This window comes from Podarcis liolepis (genome assembly GCF_965112155.1).
Source record: "Podarcis liolepis genome assembly, chromosome: 14".
Classification (NCBI taxonomy): Eukaryota; Metazoa; Chordata; class Lepidosauria; order Squamata; family Lacertidae; genus Podarcis; species Podarcis liolepis.
The window spans coordinates 44,183,257-44,202,720 of record NC_139569.1 but is presented as its reverse complement, the minus strand read 5'-3'; the positions used below and the strand labels follow the sequence as shown (position 1 = coordinate 44,202,720).

The 19,464-nt window shown below is 46.7% G+C and overlaps 1 protein-coding gene and 1 long non-coding RNA gene across 2 annotated transcripts in view; both read right to left on the bottom strand.

Annotated features, from left to right (window-relative positions):
• Positions 1 to 254: 254 nt before the first annotated feature.
• AP3B2 (adaptor related protein complex 3 subunit beta 2) overlaps positions 255 to 19,464 on the bottom strand; it is a 59,743-nt gene continuing 40,533 nt past the window's right edge. The window contains exons 21-29 of the mRNA XM_083476191.1: positions 19,440 to 19,460; positions 17,905 to 18,076; positions 16,999 to 17,074; positions 14,721 to 14,827; positions 13,757 to 13,988; positions 12,391 to 12,475; positions 9,459 to 9,556; positions 3,309 to 3,447; positions 255 to 850 (exon numbers count right to left, since the gene is read on the bottom strand). Coding sequence (XP_083332317.1) covers positions 700 to 850; positions 3,309 to 3,447; positions 9,459 to 9,556; positions 12,391 to 12,475; positions 13,757 to 13,988; positions 14,721 to 14,827; positions 16,999 to 17,074; positions 17,905 to 18,076; positions 19,440 to 19,460 — 1,081 coding nt within the window. The 3' untranslated portion in view covers positions 255 to 699. The remainder of the gene's footprint in view (positions 851 to 3,308; positions 3,448 to 9,458; positions 9,557 to 12,390; positions 12,476 to 13,756; positions 13,989 to 14,720; positions 14,828 to 16,998; positions 17,075 to 17,904; positions 18,077 to 19,439; positions 19,461 to 19,464) is intronic.
• Positions 4,623 to 7,582, bottom strand: LOC310693689. The gene is made up of 2 exons (XR_014519330.1): positions 6,016 to 7,582; positions 4,623 to 5,851 (listed from the first exon to the last, which is right to left on the bottom strand). It is a non-coding gene; the product is annotated as an uncharacterized lncRNA (long non-coding RNA).

The window sequence follows — 19,464 nt, the reverse complement described above, 5'->3', positions numbered from 1 at the left end:
TGGAATAGCAACATGATGATTCCAGCAGATAGGTCTGCATATGTACCAATATTATATGTGCACCAATTGTGTTTTTAAAATACTATGGCAGTTGTTAGATCAACAGAAATCTCAGTCCTCATATACATGTGGTTTCTTGCCCTTCTGCTCTACATTGGAGGAGCCATGGAAGAGGTTATAATGGGGAAAGAGCAACAAAAGGAGATGTCTCAGGTTTCACTTTTGCCACCATACAGACGAGCCAGGAAACAGAATTTGCAATTCCAGGAAGAATTTTTATTGAACGATCTCTGCCCATAATAAATAGAGCCATAGAACAGAAAAACAGGGAGGAGACTCACTTCACAACAAGGATGGCAGAGTCACAGGGAATCTTCAGCATCCCAATAACCCGTTTCAGCCTTTTGTAACCTGGTGCCCTCCCAGTTGTACTCCAAAAACTAGTACGCACCGGGTTACAAAAGGCTTCCCTAATTTGTTGCTGAGCTAATAATGTCTCTTATCCACATCAGAGGCTGCACCTTATTTTCTAACGTGGATTGTTTCCCATTGCCTGATCTCAGCTTTGACCTGTATTTTACATAGGGACAGGGAGACACACAACAAGCTGGGTGGAGGGAGACAGATGGCTGAGCCCAGGAAGGAAGGACAGCTGGATGACTGAAGTAGGTGTGATGACGAGAGAAGGAAGCATTCTGGTCACTGCGTCAAGGAGTGGATAATGTCCTTTACTAGCATGGTGCTAATCAACATCTTCTCGCTGTTGATAGTGAGCTGTGCCACGCTGCCCGCCTTCTTCTCCAGCATGATGAGGATGAGACTTCCACTGCTGACCGTCTTGGCGGCGAACCTGTTCAGAGGGAAACAACCCAACAAGAAGGTGACTGCACGTCACAAGGTTTAGTATGGTGAAGTAGTCAGAACAGTGTTTCTCAAACTTGGGTCTCTAGCTGTTTTGTGACTACAATTCCCATCACCTCTGACCACTGGTGCTGCCGGCCAGGCATGATGGGAGCTGTGGTCCAAAAATAGCTACAGGTTTGGGAAACCCCGAGTTGGTGAAATTTCCCCAGCCTAGTAACATGTAGATGCTCTGGACTGCAACTCCCATCTGCCCCAGCCAGCATGGGTTGGGAGTAGTAGTTCAAAACAACTGCAGGGTACCAGGTTGGGGAAGGCAAGTTCAATTCCCCACTGAGTCCTGGAAGACCTGCTCCCTGCCTTGCAGGCCTTCCTCCACCTGACCTGGGAAGGAGGTGCCCTGATTGATTCCAGCTACAAAAAACCTGAGGCTGCTGAAGTGGTCACAGACCATCTCAGCTGTCTTTTAGTGCAGATGTAGGTCGCTGAGCCGGAGTTTTCATAGGTGCCACCCACCCTGAACCACCATTGGCAGGATTGGCAGCAGCTATATTCTTTTGTTAATTGTGCTGTTGTGGCGCTGTGGGTTAAACCACAGAGCCTAGGACTTGCTGATCAGAAGGTCGGTGGTTCGAATCCCCATGACAGGGTGAGCTCCCGTTGTTCGGTCCCAGCTCCTGCCAACCTAGCAGTTCGAAGGCACAAAAGTGCAAGTAGATAAATAGGTACCGCTCCAGCAGGAAGGTAAATGGCGTTTCCGTGCGCTGCTCTGGTTCGCCAGAAGCGGCTTGGTCATGCTGGCAACATGACCCAGAAGCTGTATGGCGGCTCCCTCGGCCAATAAAGCGAGATGAGCGCCGCAACCCCAGAGTCGTCCGCGACTGGACCTAATGGTCAGGGGTCCCTTTACCTTTAAATGTGCATTTTATATTTAACTTGCTTTAGCAATGTTTTCATTCCCGCGCCCACTTAACTCTGCTGTGTTAAATGTGTATTCTGTAGCTGACTTTCTTTGTAATGTACTATTTTGAAATCTTTAAGTTAATATTTTAGTTTCTGTTAATTATGTTGCTTTGAATGTATGCTTTATATTGGTTTTCTTCAGCAATGTTTTATTCTTCATTTTTTATTCGATGTTTTAATGTGTTGTAAACTGCTTCGGGGGGATGCGGGTGGCGCTGTGGTATAAACCACTGAGCCTCTTGGGCTTGCCAATCGGAAGGTCAGCGGTTCGAATCCCTGCTACGGGGTGAGCTCCCATTGTTCAGTCCCAGCTCCTGCCAACCTAGCAGTTCGAAAGCACGCCAAAAAGTGCAAGTAGATAAAATAGGCACTGCTCCGGCGGGAAGGTAAACGGCGTTTCCATTTTGTCAGAAGTGGCTTAGTCATGCTGGCCACATGACCCGGAAAAACTGTCTGTAGACAAATGTCGGCTCCCTCAGCCAGTAAAGCGAGATAAGCACCGCAACCCCAGAGTCATCTGCGACTGGAGTTAACTGTCAGGGGTCCTTTACCTTTAAACTGCTTTGATATTTTTTTCTTAAAAGTATAAAGCCATATAGAAATGAAATTATTATTAATAATAATCCCTCCCTCACATCCTCAGCATGTTTGCATTTTTATTGGGCTGTTTATACCTAAAGAACATTTCCCAAAAAGAAGACATCATAAGATCCGCCAAGCCTTTCTGTAGTTTGGCCTTTGGTTTCCACCAAGAAGAAGCCCCCAAAAGAATAGCATATAAAAGTGGTTTGAAACCTGAGTAATGAGTCTAGATTTTTGTCTATGCAGAAAATGCTAGGACAATAGAGATTACAGTCCCTAGAGAGGTACGAAATGCTAAGAGACTAAAGAGAGGGTGGTGTTCCTAGGAAGTGAAGATCACATCCTGTCTCAAGGGCAACCAGCTGCCTAGACTTTAAGTGCCCTAGATATTCTTATACGAAAGGCTGCTAGATCCAAAATTCAGAAAAAATTGAATGCTGATGTTGCAAAACATCAGACCTGTGAGGCTCTGAAATGTTACTATTAGGGGAGATCTGCGCAACACTAGGTAGACAGTAATTTAATTGCCCCAGCTGTAATGTGTGGTATCCTGGTTTCATGTAGCTTCAACATTTCCTTTGTTCCATCAAAGTCTGGAACTACAGCTGCAAATTTGTGGGCATCAAGGGTAAATATTTGAGAACAGAACCAGTAACAGAAGTTGTCAGACATCCAGATGGGGATTGGAAGTGACCCAAGAAAGCAAATATGGGGTTAGGACAGGGATGGAAAACTGGAGGCCCACCATGTGTTTTGTTGGACTACAATTCCCATCAGCCCCAGCCATCATGGCCAATGGTGAGGGATGATGGGAGTTGTAGTCCAGCAACCTCTGGCAGGCCACAACCCTCACTATTTAGAAGAAGCAGAGACAAGATTGATCTTAGCAGCCATCTCCTTACCGATACTCCTTGTCTGAGCCACAAGGCACACGGCTAACGTTGGCTGCAGATGTCACCTGTTGCACAATCACATGGTCACTCTGGCATTTGTCAGGTAGAGTCAGCTTCTCTGTGATTTCACTCATCCCTGTTAGCTTCCCTGGAGGACAAGAAGGTAGAAAAGGGGAAAAAAAGAACAGTAGACATCTGGGTGGAGACAAATTCATCAAATGGCAGCGTATGACCTGGGAGGAAAGGGTCCTGGCTGTCTAGGATACAAACCAATCTAGAATGGGAGATCTATGCTTTGCGTAGCTTCCCGTCAGCTCCCACTTCAGGTTGCATATGCAATTCTGGAATTCCCATTTCCTAAAAACATTTGATACTGTTAACTGAAGGATTTGAATTTTGCCACCCCATGTCTGCTTCTATCCTTGAGATCTGCAGGTCAAATGTCTCCAACTATTCAAATTTTTTTTCCTGGGCAACTCCACCCTATAGGATACCCTACCCATGCCTCTAAGGACAAAGGCATCAGCCCACAGTGACTAATGCAATCTCAGTAGCTAATGCAAATATCTGAAGGGTACAAATTTTCCTGTTGCAGCCTGCCCATGTTCTTAGGTCTAGAGGAGATGCCCTTCTTGTCTTTCCACCACCTAGAGAAGGGCATTATATGGAGATATGGAATAGGCAAGGGGAAGCCAATATGGTGTCCTCCAGATGTTGTTGGACTACAACTCCCATCAGCCCTGACCACGGGCTGTGCTGGCTGAGGCTGATGGGAGTTGGGAATCCAAGAACACCTGGAGGCACCACATGGTCAACCTTTGAGATAGGAGTCTTCTCTATGTTGGTGCTCTGCCAGTGGATTGCCCTCTGCCTAGAGTAGGGGTGGGGAACTGGATCTGACCAGTGGACCAGATTTTTATCTCCCCTACCCCTTGCAGTCCGAGTCTGACAGGTGGGTGGAGTGATCCACTTGTCAAGCTCCTGATATCTCAATGATAACAGGTGTCCTGTGTTTGCCCATGTGGATGAGCAGCTGATCGATGCCACTTGCAAAGCACTGTACAGAGGACCATAGGTTCTTTACCCCTGGCCTAGAGGCACAATTGGTGCTGACACTTTTGGTGTTTTGGTGCTTGGTGAAAACTCATCTGTTCCCTTAGGGCAGTGTTGGCCAAACTTGGGTCTCCAGGTGTTTTTGGACTACAACTCCCATCATCCCTAGCTAGCAGGACCAGTGGTCAGGGATGATGGGAACTGTAGTCCAAAAACACCTGGAGACCCAAGTTTGGGAAACCTTGCCCAGGGGGAAATGGATTTTTTCCCCTACTGCAAGTGAGAAGACCCAAGACCCAGAACGCTGAGTACTCTAGGACTATGCTCTATTTGTATCTGGCTTTTGTGAACTGCCCTGAGACCTGCGGGTATAGGGTGGTACACAAATTTAATTAGCAATAATAACAATAATTTAGAAGCTGTGTTAAATTGGCTTTATCATAATGCTGCGTTACCATTTTATTGTATCACAATCCACACCGGGATCATATGGTGAAGGGAAGGCTAGAAACTTCTTGTAAATAAATAGATAAATCTCAGCCCCAAAGGTTACCATCTGATAGTGGATACAACCAGTGGGGTGACCTTATAAACTGTTTCCCAGTTTGCTGCTGCTGTGGGGAGGTGGGGCCCCCAAATGCTGCTGTGTCTCCTTCCTCCCATCTCCCTGAGTATACTAGCATATTATTATAAAACTAAAGCAAAATTAGGTTTCAAGCTTTAGCTTTTTCGGTGGGGGGTGTGGATCTACTTTGGAAGCATATTTAAACAGAAAAGCAGCATATAAAATATTTGCAGTGAAGAAATGTTTACATACAATTGCCATTTTGGATGCATGCAGAGTATCTATTAAAATAATAATGTGTTAGAGGCAGCAGTGTTAGAGGCCTTCAAGAATAGCGGCAGCACTATTTGTTGTGTTGTTCCTTCCCAGTGTACGTAGCTATCTGCACTTGCTTAATAAAGATGGCCCTGACCCTGAATATTTTGCCTAAACCTGTCCACATTCAACCCCTTACTTCTTATTGGGTTAGGATTATTGTTGTCTACACTACAGATGGTTCACTGACCACAGTTAGAACCAGATCTGCATTCAAAACCCTAAATCTAGGATTTGAATGCAGGCTTCCAAGGTGGAAAGTGGAAAGACTTCATGGACTGAATCACTTCAGACTGCAAATGTGGGAGGAGGATGTTGCATGATCAAAAGTTTCCATGGGGGGGGGGAGAGAATGTCAAGCAGAAAGCTAGGCTAAACTGTTATCCCTGCCATTCTAGTTTTCTACAGGCAGGGTGGATTTTTTGTTGTTTTTGTTTCAAATATGCCTAAATATTCAAATATGTAATGCAACACCTGCAGCCCTACGTGATACTTGTTGGGAAAAGATTTGCAAGTTGATTCTGATGAATATCAAACCGACCTTGGGTTTTGCAATACAATTGGGTGGTTACACTCCACTGTGAATAGCAATTCCTATTTATTTACCGTATTTTTCGCTCTATAACACGCACCCGACCATAACACGCACGTAGTTTTTAGAGGAGGAAAATCCGTAGGCATGCCACCCGTAGGCATTCCCTCCATAACACGCACAGACATTTCCTTACCTTTTAGAAGGAAAAAAGTGAGTGTTATGGTGCAGAAAATACGGTATTTGCCAACACATCTTATAGGCTTGCAGGACAAACTTAAGAGCTTCTGATTGCTGCAAAGAGAGCTGCAAAGGGCACATTCTTACAAGATCCAGAGTTCAGGGCAATTCTAGTTTGACACACCCTACCCCGTTCTATCCAGGATCTAAATGAGTCCCCATTGTAGCTTAGCTGAACAAGAGGTACTGATGGGGGCTATCTGAAAAGAAGACATAAGAGTGATGTATGTTGTAATATCTATATAAGCCAAGAGTTTCCAAACGGAAGTGTACTATGTGTCCAAGGGAGGGTATAGGTGTATTTTTGTGTGTTTTTTAATCTTCAGGAAGGGGCCCTCATAAAGCAAAAGCATCCCCCCACCCTACAGGATTATATTCCTAGCGTTCTTACGAACAGCCATTCCAAGCAAGGAGGCTTTGGGTTAATTGTCCCGGAAAGCCCCGCTGCTTGCAGAAAGTGGTGTGCAGCTTGGAGTGTTATTAGAGGCAGTGGTGCCTGGGTGCCGGGCATTAACATGCCAAAAAGGCTGCCTTGCTGGACCATGCAGGGAGTTTCGTCAGCCGACGGGATGCCAGGTGCTCTGCCAAGGTAAAAGGAGAAGGGAAGGCGGAGGGGAAGGTACAGAAAGGGCTCAGGAGGAGCTCTGCCCCTCTGCTGGTCTCTCTCACGGCTGGGGAGCAGCATGCAAAAGTACATGCAACTCTACTGCAGAGGCAGAAAACCTAGTGGCCCATCAGAAGGAAAAAAGCTTGTGGGCATTGGTGTCCTTACCAAAGCTTCAATGCCAAAACCTTTCACTGAGAGCCTAGCAAACTGAGTTCTGAGGATGCTCCTTAGGTTGTAGATCAGCTTGCCTGTGTGTTCTGTCAGCTGATGCCCAAGAGCCAATCCCTGTCTGCCAGCGCCTCTATATTCTTAGCCTCTGTGCTTGCTCCTAAATCAGAACAACATGCCTCTGATGCAAGGACAACTGTGTGGGAGTGCCTGTGCTTTTGGATCTTGGCCCCTGTCCAGTTTTGATGATGCATCTTCCTCTAGCCCAAGGCCAAGAATCTGTGGCCCTTAAGTCCACCTCTATTCGGCTCTAGCCAGCATGGTTAGTGGTCAGGGGTGATGAGAGACTCCAGCTTTAGACCCCTTTATCCTTGTCTGCTGCACTGGAATTCACCTTACTTCTGCCCAACTTGGACCGAGAGCCAGATCCTTTGGGTCCTCCCAACAAAGTTATTAAAGACCCAAGTACACCCCTTGCTTTTGGGTCAATACTTGGAAACTTAGCCCTGGGCCAATATGTCATCCATCTTCTGTTGGAGTCTGTCTCATAAACTCCTGTGGAGCTCAGTAAGCAAAGCTTAAAAATAGTCACACAGTCTGGTGTCTGGTACGCCTTCATAGGTTACACCAAACCATAAGAAAAATTAGCTAATCAATATTAATTAATAACTGCTAACTTTACTGTCCTATTGCTGTGTGTATTGTCAATGTACAGCTGACATGCAACATCTGGGCAGTAGCTTAAAATTTTATATGGTGTAGAAATTGTAATCATCCTTGCAAAGTTGAAAATAAAGTTTTTGAAATAAAATAATAATAATAATAATAATAATAATAATAATAATAATAATTATTATTATTATTATTATTTATATCCTGCCCATCTGGCTGGGTTTCCCCAGCCACTCTGGGTGGCTCCCAACAGAATATTAAAACATCAAATATTAAAAAGCTTCCCTAACCAGGGCTGCCTTCAGATGTCTTCTAGAAGTCAGATAGTTGTTTATTTATTTGACATCTGATGGGAGGGCGTTCCACAGGGTGAGCGCCACTACCGAGAAAGAGTTGCTAGCCTCCTAAATTAGCCTTCATCAACCTGGTGCCTTCTAGAGGTTGTTGGACTACAACTCCCATCAACCCCAGGGGACTGATGGGCGTTATAGTCCAACAACCTCTAGAAGGCACTAGGTTGGTGAAGTCTTTCCTAAATGTTTCCCCATGTGTACTGACATCTGTAATAGGCTGGGGTGGGTAGACCCAACAGCTACTCCCTTCAAACAAGTTCTCTATACAGTCATACCTCGGGTTACAGATGCTTCAAGTTGCGTTTTTTTGGGTTATGGACCACCGAAACCCGCAAGTACCGGAACGGGTTACTTCTGGGTTTGGGCGGTCGCGCATGCGCAGAAGCGCCAAATCACAACCCACGCGTGCGCAGCTGCGGGTTGCGAACGTGCATCCCGCATGGATCACGTTTGCAACCCAAGCATCCACTGCACTAGTTACATGGAGACAATTCTTACTTGCTGGGGTGACAAACAGCCTGCCGGGAAATCCTTTATTGCACTAGCAAGCTAGAAAGGTTACATCCTCCTGACCTCTATTACCCTGTTTGCAACCTATTTGGTAGGTGGGGGCATGGAGAAAAGGGGCAAGGGATCGGGAAAGTAGCAGGAGAAATAGGGTGTGTCTACAGTGCAAGTTGCACCAGGCTAAGGTTAGGAGAAGGACGTGTGTGTCTGCGGTGAAAGCAGTGCTAATTAAAGGATCTGCAGCTACTGGGTTGGGAAGAGTCCCCTGGGTAGAAGCAGTGCTATTACTACGGCTAGAAAAGGAGAGAAACTACCCAGTGGAAGCAGCGCTAGCACTACGGCTACAAGGAGCAGACAGCAGCTGCAGCATCCACAGGATGTAGCTACCTGTGCTGGGACTTACCCACACCTATCCTTAACAGTTGCTCTAAAGAAAAAGAAGAAGCCAGAATGCACAAGGCAGCGGAGGAGAACAAAACACATGATTAGCGTCAGCTGCCAACACGGCCCCCAACCAAAAGGGCTCCCCCCATAGCCGCGGACAGCCCGAGAGGGTGATGGCAGCTCTTGTATGGGGGCAGAGCCAATAATGCCCTCCCCGTGTGGGTCTCTCTCCCATTTCTCTCTCGCTGGCCAGTTACCCCCGGAGCAAAAAACCATTGGAAATCACAGGAGTAGGGAAACTCACTGAAACCCACAAAAAGAGAAGCATGGTCTGCATGCAAAATGCAGCACAATCCTATATATGTTTACTTGGAAGTAAGGCCTGCTATTCTCAGTGGGGCTCACTCCCAGGAACATGTGAATAAGATCGTATTCTTGATGTAGCAGGAAAACAGCCATGACGATTTTGAGTCTGGTAGCCTTTTTGTAGGGGGAAAGCGCCCCACAGATGGCTATACTAGGGCGAGGCAGTGGGGAGGGGGCTGAGGGGAGGGGAGGGAAGCCCGAATGGCCGAGGGCAATTCTCCCCTGCCTAGTATGATCTCGCTTCTCTTCCGGGGCAGAGTGGGCCAGCAGAGAAGAGGGCTGTGCAATCCTGTCTTCATTACCAAGCTATGGGTTTGGAGCCTGCTGTCGAGAATCTGCGCTCCTTCCTTTTACAGCTGGTTTGGGCGGGGGGGGGGGGGAGAGAAATAACACTTACCTTGCTCCTTTTTGAATTCATTCTCGCTCATGAAGACAGGAGCCATGAGCTCCCCCACTGGGGGCTGGATGGACACATAGAACTGGCGCGTGTGTGTGCTGGAAGCAGAAAGAGACCGCGCAAGATGAGCTTGGCTTCACCAAGAACAACAGGACATTTCCTTAAGACCACTATACAGTGGTACCTCGGGTTACATACGCTTCAGGTTACATACACTTCAGGTTACAGACTCCGCTAACCCAGAAATAGTGCTTCACGTTAAGAACTTTGCTTCAGGATAAGAACAGAAACCTTGCTCCGGCGGCGTGGCAGCAGCAGGAGGCCCCAGTAGCTAAAGTGGTGCTTCAGGTTAAGAACAGTTTCAGGTTAAGAACAGACCTCCGGAACAAATTAAGTACTTAACCCGAGGTACCACTGTAATCTATCCTGCAGCTATTGTACCCTCGGCTAGTTATCTTACCTTTCCTACTCATGATGGCCTTTAGGGCAAATGGGGCACTGGCCCACTAACCTCAACCATTCCCCCATCTACCTGCCTTTTTACTTGCAACCAGTCCAACAGGTGGCCACTGCCTGTAAGCTCCTGTTGGAGCCAGTGTGGTGTAGTAGTTAAGAGCAGTAGTCTCGTAATCTGGGGAACCGGGTTCGCGTCTCCGCTCCTCCACATGCAGCTGCTGGGTGACCTTGGGCCAGTCACACTTCTCTGAAGTCTCTCAGCCCCACTCACCTCACAGAGTGTTTGTTGTGGGGGAGGAAGGGAAAGGAGAATGTTAGCCGCTTTGAGACTCCTTAAAGGGAGTGAAAGGTGGGATATCAAATCCAAACTCCTCTTCTTCTTCTTCTTCCTGTTGCCCTTATAGACCATGGGCAGGGAAGAGGAAGAAGAAGGAAGGCAAAACTTAGAATTAACCGGCTCTGTCTGTCATTGGATTGTATCCAGTATTAGACCTATTCAGAGTAGACCCATTTAAAGTAATGGACACATCTAAACTCGGCCCATTAATTCAAATGGGTCTACTCTGAGTTGGACTTTGTTGGGTGCAGCCCACTCCAGTCTCAACAGCCACCAGTTTCCACTGATATGGCCATGTTCCCCGTCTTCTGTCCTTGAATTGTCTTCCTCTGTCTTCCTGAGATCGTTTTAAAATCTTACTTTCAAACACTTGTATTTTGTTCCCCTGTTTATCTTTTTTTAAACATCAAATTGATCTTTTATTGCTCTGCATAGCAATCTCTAACTTAAACCAAAATGTCTGTGGTCTCACACATCTATCCATTTTTGGTGGCGGCTCCTTAAATGTAGAACTCATTGCCTCTATGTATTTGCATGAGTCAGTCTCCCTCCCACTCTATAAGAAGCAGATAACAGATATGTTATCTGTTTTTGCAGGCCTCCTTCTAATCTGCATATATATATATATATATTTCAAGAAAGTAAAACCAAAGCATATCACAGTGTCAGTTTGCATTTCTTGGTACGGAAAGTATTGATCTGATGTGTAGAAATATTTCCTATTCCAAGTAATTCAAGAGGGTTCTGGAAGCTTCTCTGTGTGAAAGAGACTGGTGCAAGCTGGAAGTTTCTACCTGAAACGTAAGTTTCTATTCTGCCTAGAGACAAGCTGCAGGTGCATGATGTTTAGGTTATTCCTTCAGAGAAGCTGAGTACAGCTGGCTTAAACTGGTTCTGTTAACTCTTTCTGTCAAGGTCATGCTGAACATAAAAGTAGGGCCAGAAGGAGCCTTTGTTTCACTTTCTATCTCTCTTTCCTTCTTGTGTGGTGTTCTGTATATAGTATGCTTAGTGTTAGGGTTTTAATCTTATTGTAAGTTATTGCAAGTTTAAGTTAAGTCTACTGCAACTGGATTTCTTATGGACAGTGCCAATCCTGAATGTATTGAATTTGTGACCATTATGCTCATTTGCCTTCAGTAGTAGTAAAGCTCTACTGGATGAAGTATTAATTGCCTCTGGTCTATTTTTGGGGAATCTTGCAACGTGTTTAAGTTTTTACTCTGCTAACTATATGTTGGAATCTGCTCTGGATCAATATGAGTAGAATTCATGACATGCAGACCATTGACTAAGGTCACCAGCAGGAAGCTCTCTCATACACCCCCACCTGCTGCAAACAAACAAACAAGTAGAAGTATAAATATTATTATTATTTAGTAGCAGCAATATTCAGCTTGTAGCACAGAAAGGATCGACCTATCAGTGAGGTAGCAAGGACAAGGTAGACATGAAGCTGGAGTACTGTGTCCAGTTCTGGGCACCACAATTCAAGAAGGACACTGACAAACTGGAACGTGTCCAGAGGAGGGCAACCAAAATGGTCAAAGGCCTGGAAACGATGCCTTATGAGGAACGGCTAAGGGAGCTGAGCATGTTTAGCCTGGAGAAGAGGAGGTTAAGGGGTGATATGATAGCCATGTTCAAATATATAAAAGGATGTCACATAGAGGAGGGAGAAAGGTTGTTTTCTGCTGCTCCAGAGAAGCGGACACGGAGCAATGGATCCAAACTACAAGAAAGAAGATTCCACCTAAACATTAGGAAGAACTTCCTGACAGTAAGAGCTGTTCGACAGTGGAATTTGCTGCCAAGGAGTGTGGTGGGGTCTCCTTCTTTGGAGGTCTTTAAGCAGAGGCTTGACAACCATATGTCAGGAGTGCTCTGATGGTGTTTCCTGCTTGGCAGGGGGTTGGACTCGATGGCCCTTGTGGTCTCTTCCAACTCCATGATTCTATGATTCTATGATTCTATAAGCTAGTGGAGAGAATGGCAAAATATTGCTGTATATGGAGTTATTGTACTCTTGGGAGCAGAGCTGAGCTCCTGCTATTCTCTTACAGTGGTGATGCTTTGGTCTGCTCATTGCTGAGAACACAGCCATTGCTTTGCACAAAATGAAGGAGGAGAGGTACTCACCAGAGCTGGAAGCTGGCTGCCTGGGTCGAGTCACAAAAGTCTATGCCCATAGCAACACTGACTGTTTCACCAGGTGCCAAAGACTCTGCAAGCCCAGGAGAAAAGGACCCAAGTGAGATGTTAGGGTTGCCCCCATCTCGCACCTTGCACCAGGAGGCTCCAAAGTACCTTAGGGCGGGTTCAACAACCCCTCCAGTTTCATTAAGCAATACATGTTGGACCTGCGACAAAAAGTCTGGGTGCTCCATTCCAAACCCCATTTCCACCCAAATGTCAGTCAATTCTTTCTATGGCTACTGAATGCCCTGAGTCATCACTAGGCTGATTTTTGAGGATCAGCCCCCTAGTGGGTTTGGGGGGATAGGGTTGCACTTCTGAAAACTTCTGGTTTCCTGCAAGTCTGCAGATATTTCCCTCTGATGCGACGGCACTCGCACCAGAACTTTAGAAACAGTGCCAATGTTGCTGTTCCAAATGGCCCAGAGGCTAACATAAAAGGGAAATGGCCCAACTCCTATGCTGTTGTGATTCTTTTCCCCAAGCCAAACAGCAGTGGTTCTAATCACAAGAGACACACTCAGACTAGTGCCTGGTGTAGTGGTTAGAGTGTTGAACTAGGACCTGGGAGACCAGAGTCTAAACCCCCATTCAGCCACAAAACTCAGTGAGTGACTTTGGGCCCGTCAGTTTCTCTCTCCCCCCACCTCACAGGGTTGTTGTGAGGATAAAAATGAGAGACAGAACCATGAGAAACACATAAGCTACCTCAAGATCCCTGGAGAATAAAGGTAAAGGGATCCCTGACCATTAGGTCCAGTCATGGCCGACTCCGGGGTTGCGGCACTCATCTCGCTTTATTGGCCAAGGGAGCCGGCATACAGCTTCCGGGTCATGTGGCCAGCATGACTAAGCCGCTTCTGGCAAAGCAGAGCAGTGCATGGAAACGCCATTTACCTTCCTGTCGGAGTGGTACCTATTTATCTACTTGCACTTCGCCGTTTACCTTCCCACCAGAGTGGTACCTATTTATCTACTTGCACTTTGATGTGCTTTTGAACTGCTGGGTTGGCAGGAGCAGGGACTGAGCAACGGGAGCTCACCCCGTCGCGGGGATTCGAACCGCTGACTTTCTGATCGGCAAGTCCTAGGCTCTGTGGTTTAGACCACAGCGCCACCCGTGTCCCTTCCCTGGAGAATAGGTAGGATATAAATGGAATAAAATATATAAATAAGTATCAGCTAGGCTTGCTAGGGGGTAGGTAACATTCTCAGACCCAGCTGACTACCCCAGAAGGAGCCAGCAAAAAGCATGGCTGCCTGCTGACTCCCAAGCGCATGCATGTACCCATGCTCACATAGATCCTACCGATCTCCTTGAACTCCTGGACACGCATGCCTGAGAGTAGCTTGGGCTCATTCACACGGATGTTCTTCACCTCAGCAGCGGTGTTATTGGAGATCTGGATCTGCACAGCCACCATACGGGAATCAGGGGTGAAAGGCTGTCGGCTGAAGTAATACTCGACAGACAGCCCCTCTCCCGTCATGCGATGCAGCAGCTCATACGTCTTCACAGCGCCAAACACAGGACTGATCATCTGCAAAGCAGGAGAGGAAGGAAGGAAGAAATGGGGAGATTCAGGCAGGCTAAAGTGCAATGAGGAGAGGCAGGATGGAATTATTCCAAATTGCTGCAGCTAGTGCACGATCAGAGACAGCATCCAGGAGAGCCGAGGTCCACACGGGGGCATTCTGCCTAGGGCCCTCACCCCCTTCTTTTGAATTAGGGGGTGATTTATGGGCACAGCAGGCAAGGGCAGTGTTCCCCATTTCCTTGGGGCAACAAGGGAGGCTCCCTACTCCCATAACAGCCTCTTAATTACCCCGTGTGGGTCGGAGAGATGGTATTGTCGGGCATCTTCCAATGCGCCCCCTAGTGGCCCCCACTTGCACAACAGTGTCCTTCACTTTCCTCCCCTTATGTTCTCCCTACACACACTCCAAATCTGCTCCAAAGGGTTGGGAGGACACCTGGAAGATATTTAGAGGGTTGCTCGGAGCGGGGAAGGAGAGGGAGAGCTGCCGGAACATTCACGTAGCATTATGTTAGTGCTATGTTCAAATTCCCACTGAACTGTGATGTTCACTGGATGCCCTAGGGCCTAGGCCAATCACACGCTCTAGGCCAAATCTACCTCACAGGGTTGTTGTCAAACAGATGGAAGAAAGAATTGCGCATTGTGCGAGCTTCTTTGAAGGAAAGGGAAGATTTAAAAAGGTAAGACAGATAAATTGAGAGAGTGCGATATAAATAAACTGAGATCACTTACAGCAGCCGCTAGAGAAGTGTCAGTCAGGGTGAGTCCCTCAAGGTCGGTCACTAGGCTGGTGGAAACTGCAGGGCTGGAGGCAACTGGCTGTGGGGGAGGCGGTGTGACTGTGGGGCAGAGAAGCAGGAAACAAAGGCGTTAATAAACTTCTAGATCTGGAGCTTTCACAATTTGGGTTGGGAAGAGAGAATGGCAAGTCAACAAGACCTGCTCTATGGGGAAAAAATAAAAGTGTCTAGAGTCAGATGCGAGTGTGTGTGTGTGTGTGTGTGTGTGCGTGCGTGCGCGCGCGCACACACACACACACGGTATACAAAAAAGTCTTTCCAGCACCATGGACAGATCACCTGCTCTATGGCAACCTGTAAAGCAGTCATTCCAAAACTTTGGCCGGGGCACAGATCATGAATTTAAGCATGGGTCCCTATGAGTCTCCAATACAGTGGTGCCCCGCAAGACGAATGCCTCGCAAGACGGAAAACTCACTAGACGAAAGAGTTTTTCGTTTTGGAGGTGCTTCGCAAAACGAATCTCCTATGGGCTTGCTTCGCAAGACGACAATGTCTTGCGAGTTCCTGCTGTTCCCCCCCCCTTTTTTCTAAGCTGCTAAGCCGCTTATCAGCTGATCCGATCAGCAGATAAGCCGCTAAAAGCAGCTAAAAGCCGCTAACAGCCCTAAGCCGCTTATCAGCTGATCCGATCAGCAGATAAGCCGCTAAAAGCCTCTAAAAACCTCTAATAACACTAATCCGCTAATCTTTCAATGGGCTTGCTTCGCAAGACGAAAAAAAACCGCTAGACGAAGAGAGTCACAGAACGGATTCTTTTCGTCTTGCGAGGCACCACTGTATGCTGCAGTGTAACAGTTGCCACTCTCTACCAGGAGTTGCTGAATGGTCCAGTTGCAGACAGACCTGCTAAGCATAACTTGACCTTGGAAGAAGTCGTCACCTGCTGCATCTCTGCAAAGACAGGCTTCCTCCCAGTGACAAAGCACACAGAGTGAATTCACAGCAGGTGACCTTCTTTGAAAGCAATTATTCAGGCCCATCTCAGGACAACACAGGAACTTGTTGCCTTATAGCAAGTCGGATCTTTGGTCCATCTAGCTCAGCTCCCTCTCCAAGGATTTCCAGGAAGAATGTTTCCAGCCCTAACCTACCTGGGGATGCTGAGGATTAAATCTGGGATCTTCTATCACCAGAGAACTACATCCCTCTCCCAAATTAGAGCAGGCATGCATGCATTTAATTTGTCTGCTTTTGCTCTTCTAAAAATAGTTATGATGACACTCCCCCCCCCCAAATCAGGATCAGAGCTGCAGGTGTGTCGAGCCTGTCGCCCACACTGTGTCCTTGATGCAAACCTCTCCACTTCCCAGTTGCTATTTAACGCAGGAGATTTTGGTGTCAATAGCTAATCCGGGTTTCAGCTTATTTGGTCTACAGGCCATGGGCACCAAACACAGCATAAGCTTTATCAAGAGAGCCTCAGCGGTGAGAAAGACTAAATATACCTGCACACAAGTTGTACCTTTTAAAAGCAAAATATGACAAAACCCACGAATAAGCAGAAATAGTTTTCTAAAAATACGATTTTGACTAAAGCAAGATCCTTGGCTGCATTTTCTGTAATCTTAGGATTCGAATCCACCATTAAAATTAAAATTATTTCCCCAAGTACGGAAGGGGTCAACTGCAGCATCCATCCTAAGGAATGTCAGGGGAAGGGGAAGATTTTTGCTGGGACCATGGTATGGTGGGAATAAGTTAAGCCCAGTGTTTCTCAAACTTGGGTACCTAGTTGTTTTTGGACTATAACTCCCATCATCCCTACCTAGCAGGACCAGTGGTCAGGGATGATGGGAGTTGTAGTCCAAAAACAGCTGGGGACCCAAGTTTGAGAAACATTGGGTTAAGCTCCTGAACATGCCCTGTGATTCTGACCATGAATGTTCATTTATTTTATTGTTTACATACCACTTACAGGGCAAAATGACTTCTAAGAGGTTTACAACTGTGAAATGAATCATTAAAATACTGTTTAAAATACAGTATTTTAAATACTCGCACCAGGTGAACTTTTAGGCCCCATCCACAGTGTATGTTGAAAGCAGTATCATTAGGCTTTTAACAATCATGGCTTCTTCCAGAAAATCCTGAGAACTGTAATTTCTTAAGGGGGCTAATAGTTTTTAGGAGACCCCTATGCCCCTCACAGAGCTACAATTCCCAGTGTTTCCTGGGAAGGGGGAAACTGTTAAGGGGGCAACACTTACAGTCATCCAGGTCAAGCAAGGAAATCTCCTTTACCCCTTTCTTGGGGGCTTTTGGAGCAGGCTTGCTGCTGGGAGGCTGAAAGACAAGACAGAGGAAAAATTAGGAAAGCATTAACTTTGTGTTTTCTGCATTGGCACAGCCAGTCCTAAACCCAGTCAATTCTGCCAGGCACAGCACTCTTCATACTCATCCATGTCACTCGCCACTTGAAGCCAACATATTATATGCTACTAATAGCCAACTCTGATTCTTTGAGTGCCAGTCCTCATATAGCCAAAATAGCACCATCCAGGCACAAAAGGGGTGTTGGGAAACTGTGTACGTGCAGCTACTCACACAGAGTCAATTAAGGTTTGGCAGACAGCCAGAAGGTCATGTGAAGGAGTAAGTCTGCCTGGTGATAACAGAGACATGGAGACAACTCCCTGATTGGTCAAGCTCTCTCAAGGGAGTGATAATTAATGGCCTACTAACTGGAATGTGTTAGTTCAGTATTCAGAGTTCTGTGTGTCAGTGTGTCAGTGTAGGAGTTGTGAGTCGTGTCAGAGAGAGCTAGCAAAAGATCTGTGTTCTGTTCCTGTAAATAGTCTACTGTATATAATAAACACCTAACTACAAGTTCCTGGTTCCTGCTTCATCTATCCTGTCTGCAGCCAAGTCGCCAGTTGCTTCCGTGGATTCTGCGTTTACTCTGCTAGGTCTGGCTAAGGTCCTGCAACTAGTCAGAAAGTTGTGAAACACCAAATAGGTTTTGCCAATAAGGGAGGCCTGAACAGGCTTGGGGGAACAAATCATCCTTAGAAAGGGGCAAGCCCATAAAATTGCCCAATGAGGACTGACCAAGCTTAGTGGCTGCACCAAAAAGACACCAGAGCTGGCAGATTTCATGACCCCACGCCACTCACCGTCCTTTTCTTTTTCACTTCTTTCTCCAAGTGGGGTTCCTCTGCTTCGGAGCCAGAATCAGACTCCGACGAGCTGCTCTCGGATGGGCTGCCCTCCTCAGACGAGGATTCTGAGCCCCTTTTCATGGCCAGCACCTTTTTCTTGCTCCGCTCTTCCTCCTCATCCTCCTCACTGGTGTTATTAGAAAGAAAAAAAACCAAGCCAATTGAGGCTTAGGCTGCATGCACTCCATATATTTAAAGCACATGAATCCTGGGATCTGCAGTTTACACCGCACAGCGCCCTTAACCAACTAAGTCACATACATTAAGTGTATGGCATGTGTGCAGACTTAGGCAGTTTCTCTGGGGCCTCCTGCTTCTTGGGGTGCAGCAGGAGGTTGGAGATTCTGCTGATCTGCATACTGCAATGTCATTGGTCCAAATTCTCCAGCAACTCACTCAGCAGCTACTGCATGCTTGTACAGTGGTACCTCAGGTTAAGTACTTAATTCGTTCTGGAGGTCCGTTCTTAACCTGAAACTGTTCTTAACCTGAAGCACCACTTTAGCTAATGGGGCCTCCTGCTGCCACTGCACCGCCGGAGCATGACTTCTGTTCTCATCCTGAAGCAAAGTTCTTAACCTGTGGTACTATTTCAGGGTTAGCGGAGTCTGTAACCTGAAGCATATGTAACCTGAAGCAGTCTGTAACCCAAGGCACCACTGTACAGATCTCTTCCCAGTTAGTTCCTCAGTTGCTAATGCTCAACATGAACAAAGTTGTGTGTTTTTTAACCATACCAACCTGCAGTCTGGAGTGGTACACTCCACTTTACCAATTCACTCTTCAGTGTCCTAGGTGCATAGATCAGTCTGTGTGTCTGTACTCGTGTACACACACACACACACACACACACACGTGTGCAGGCATGCAGTGTCTGCTCAAGACATTCTGCCACCTGAAGCCCAAGAGAAGATGGCACTAGACAACGAGAGGCCATCCACCTGTCAATCTTCTGACACCACAATGACATCAGGTGACTAAAGGATGTCCAAGCTGACCTGCGCCAAAGCAGAGCACTCCAGAGCTGCACTCTCTGCTCATCGGCTGATAAGGAAAGGATTCAATCCTGGTGGCTGTAGGGAATGTTCTGCCAAAGTGCCATGCAGCAGGATTTAACCCCATCCCTTTAGCCCATCATCCAACATCACCCAATGTCATCAGCTGATGGACAAGTGGGTATGGTTTGGGGGATTGAACAGTGGACCAGAGCTTCCTCACCCCTGTGCTAATAGAATGACTTTCTTGGATATGGCTCTGTCTGTCCGGAACTTTTATTTTATTTTATTTGGACACAGCATGCCCTTAGAAATGGGTGTTCAAAACTGCCTCTTTTCATCTGCATCTAATGCCATATAATTAGTTGAGTTTATATGCTGCCTTTCCACATTGAGCTGTACCCAAAGTGGCTTAGAACATTCACTTCTTATAAAAAATACAACAACAAAAACTGCTTTGTGTATGTTGAGGGTGGAGAGTCATTCCTTTCGTACCTTCCAGCACTCTCTAGGGATCTTT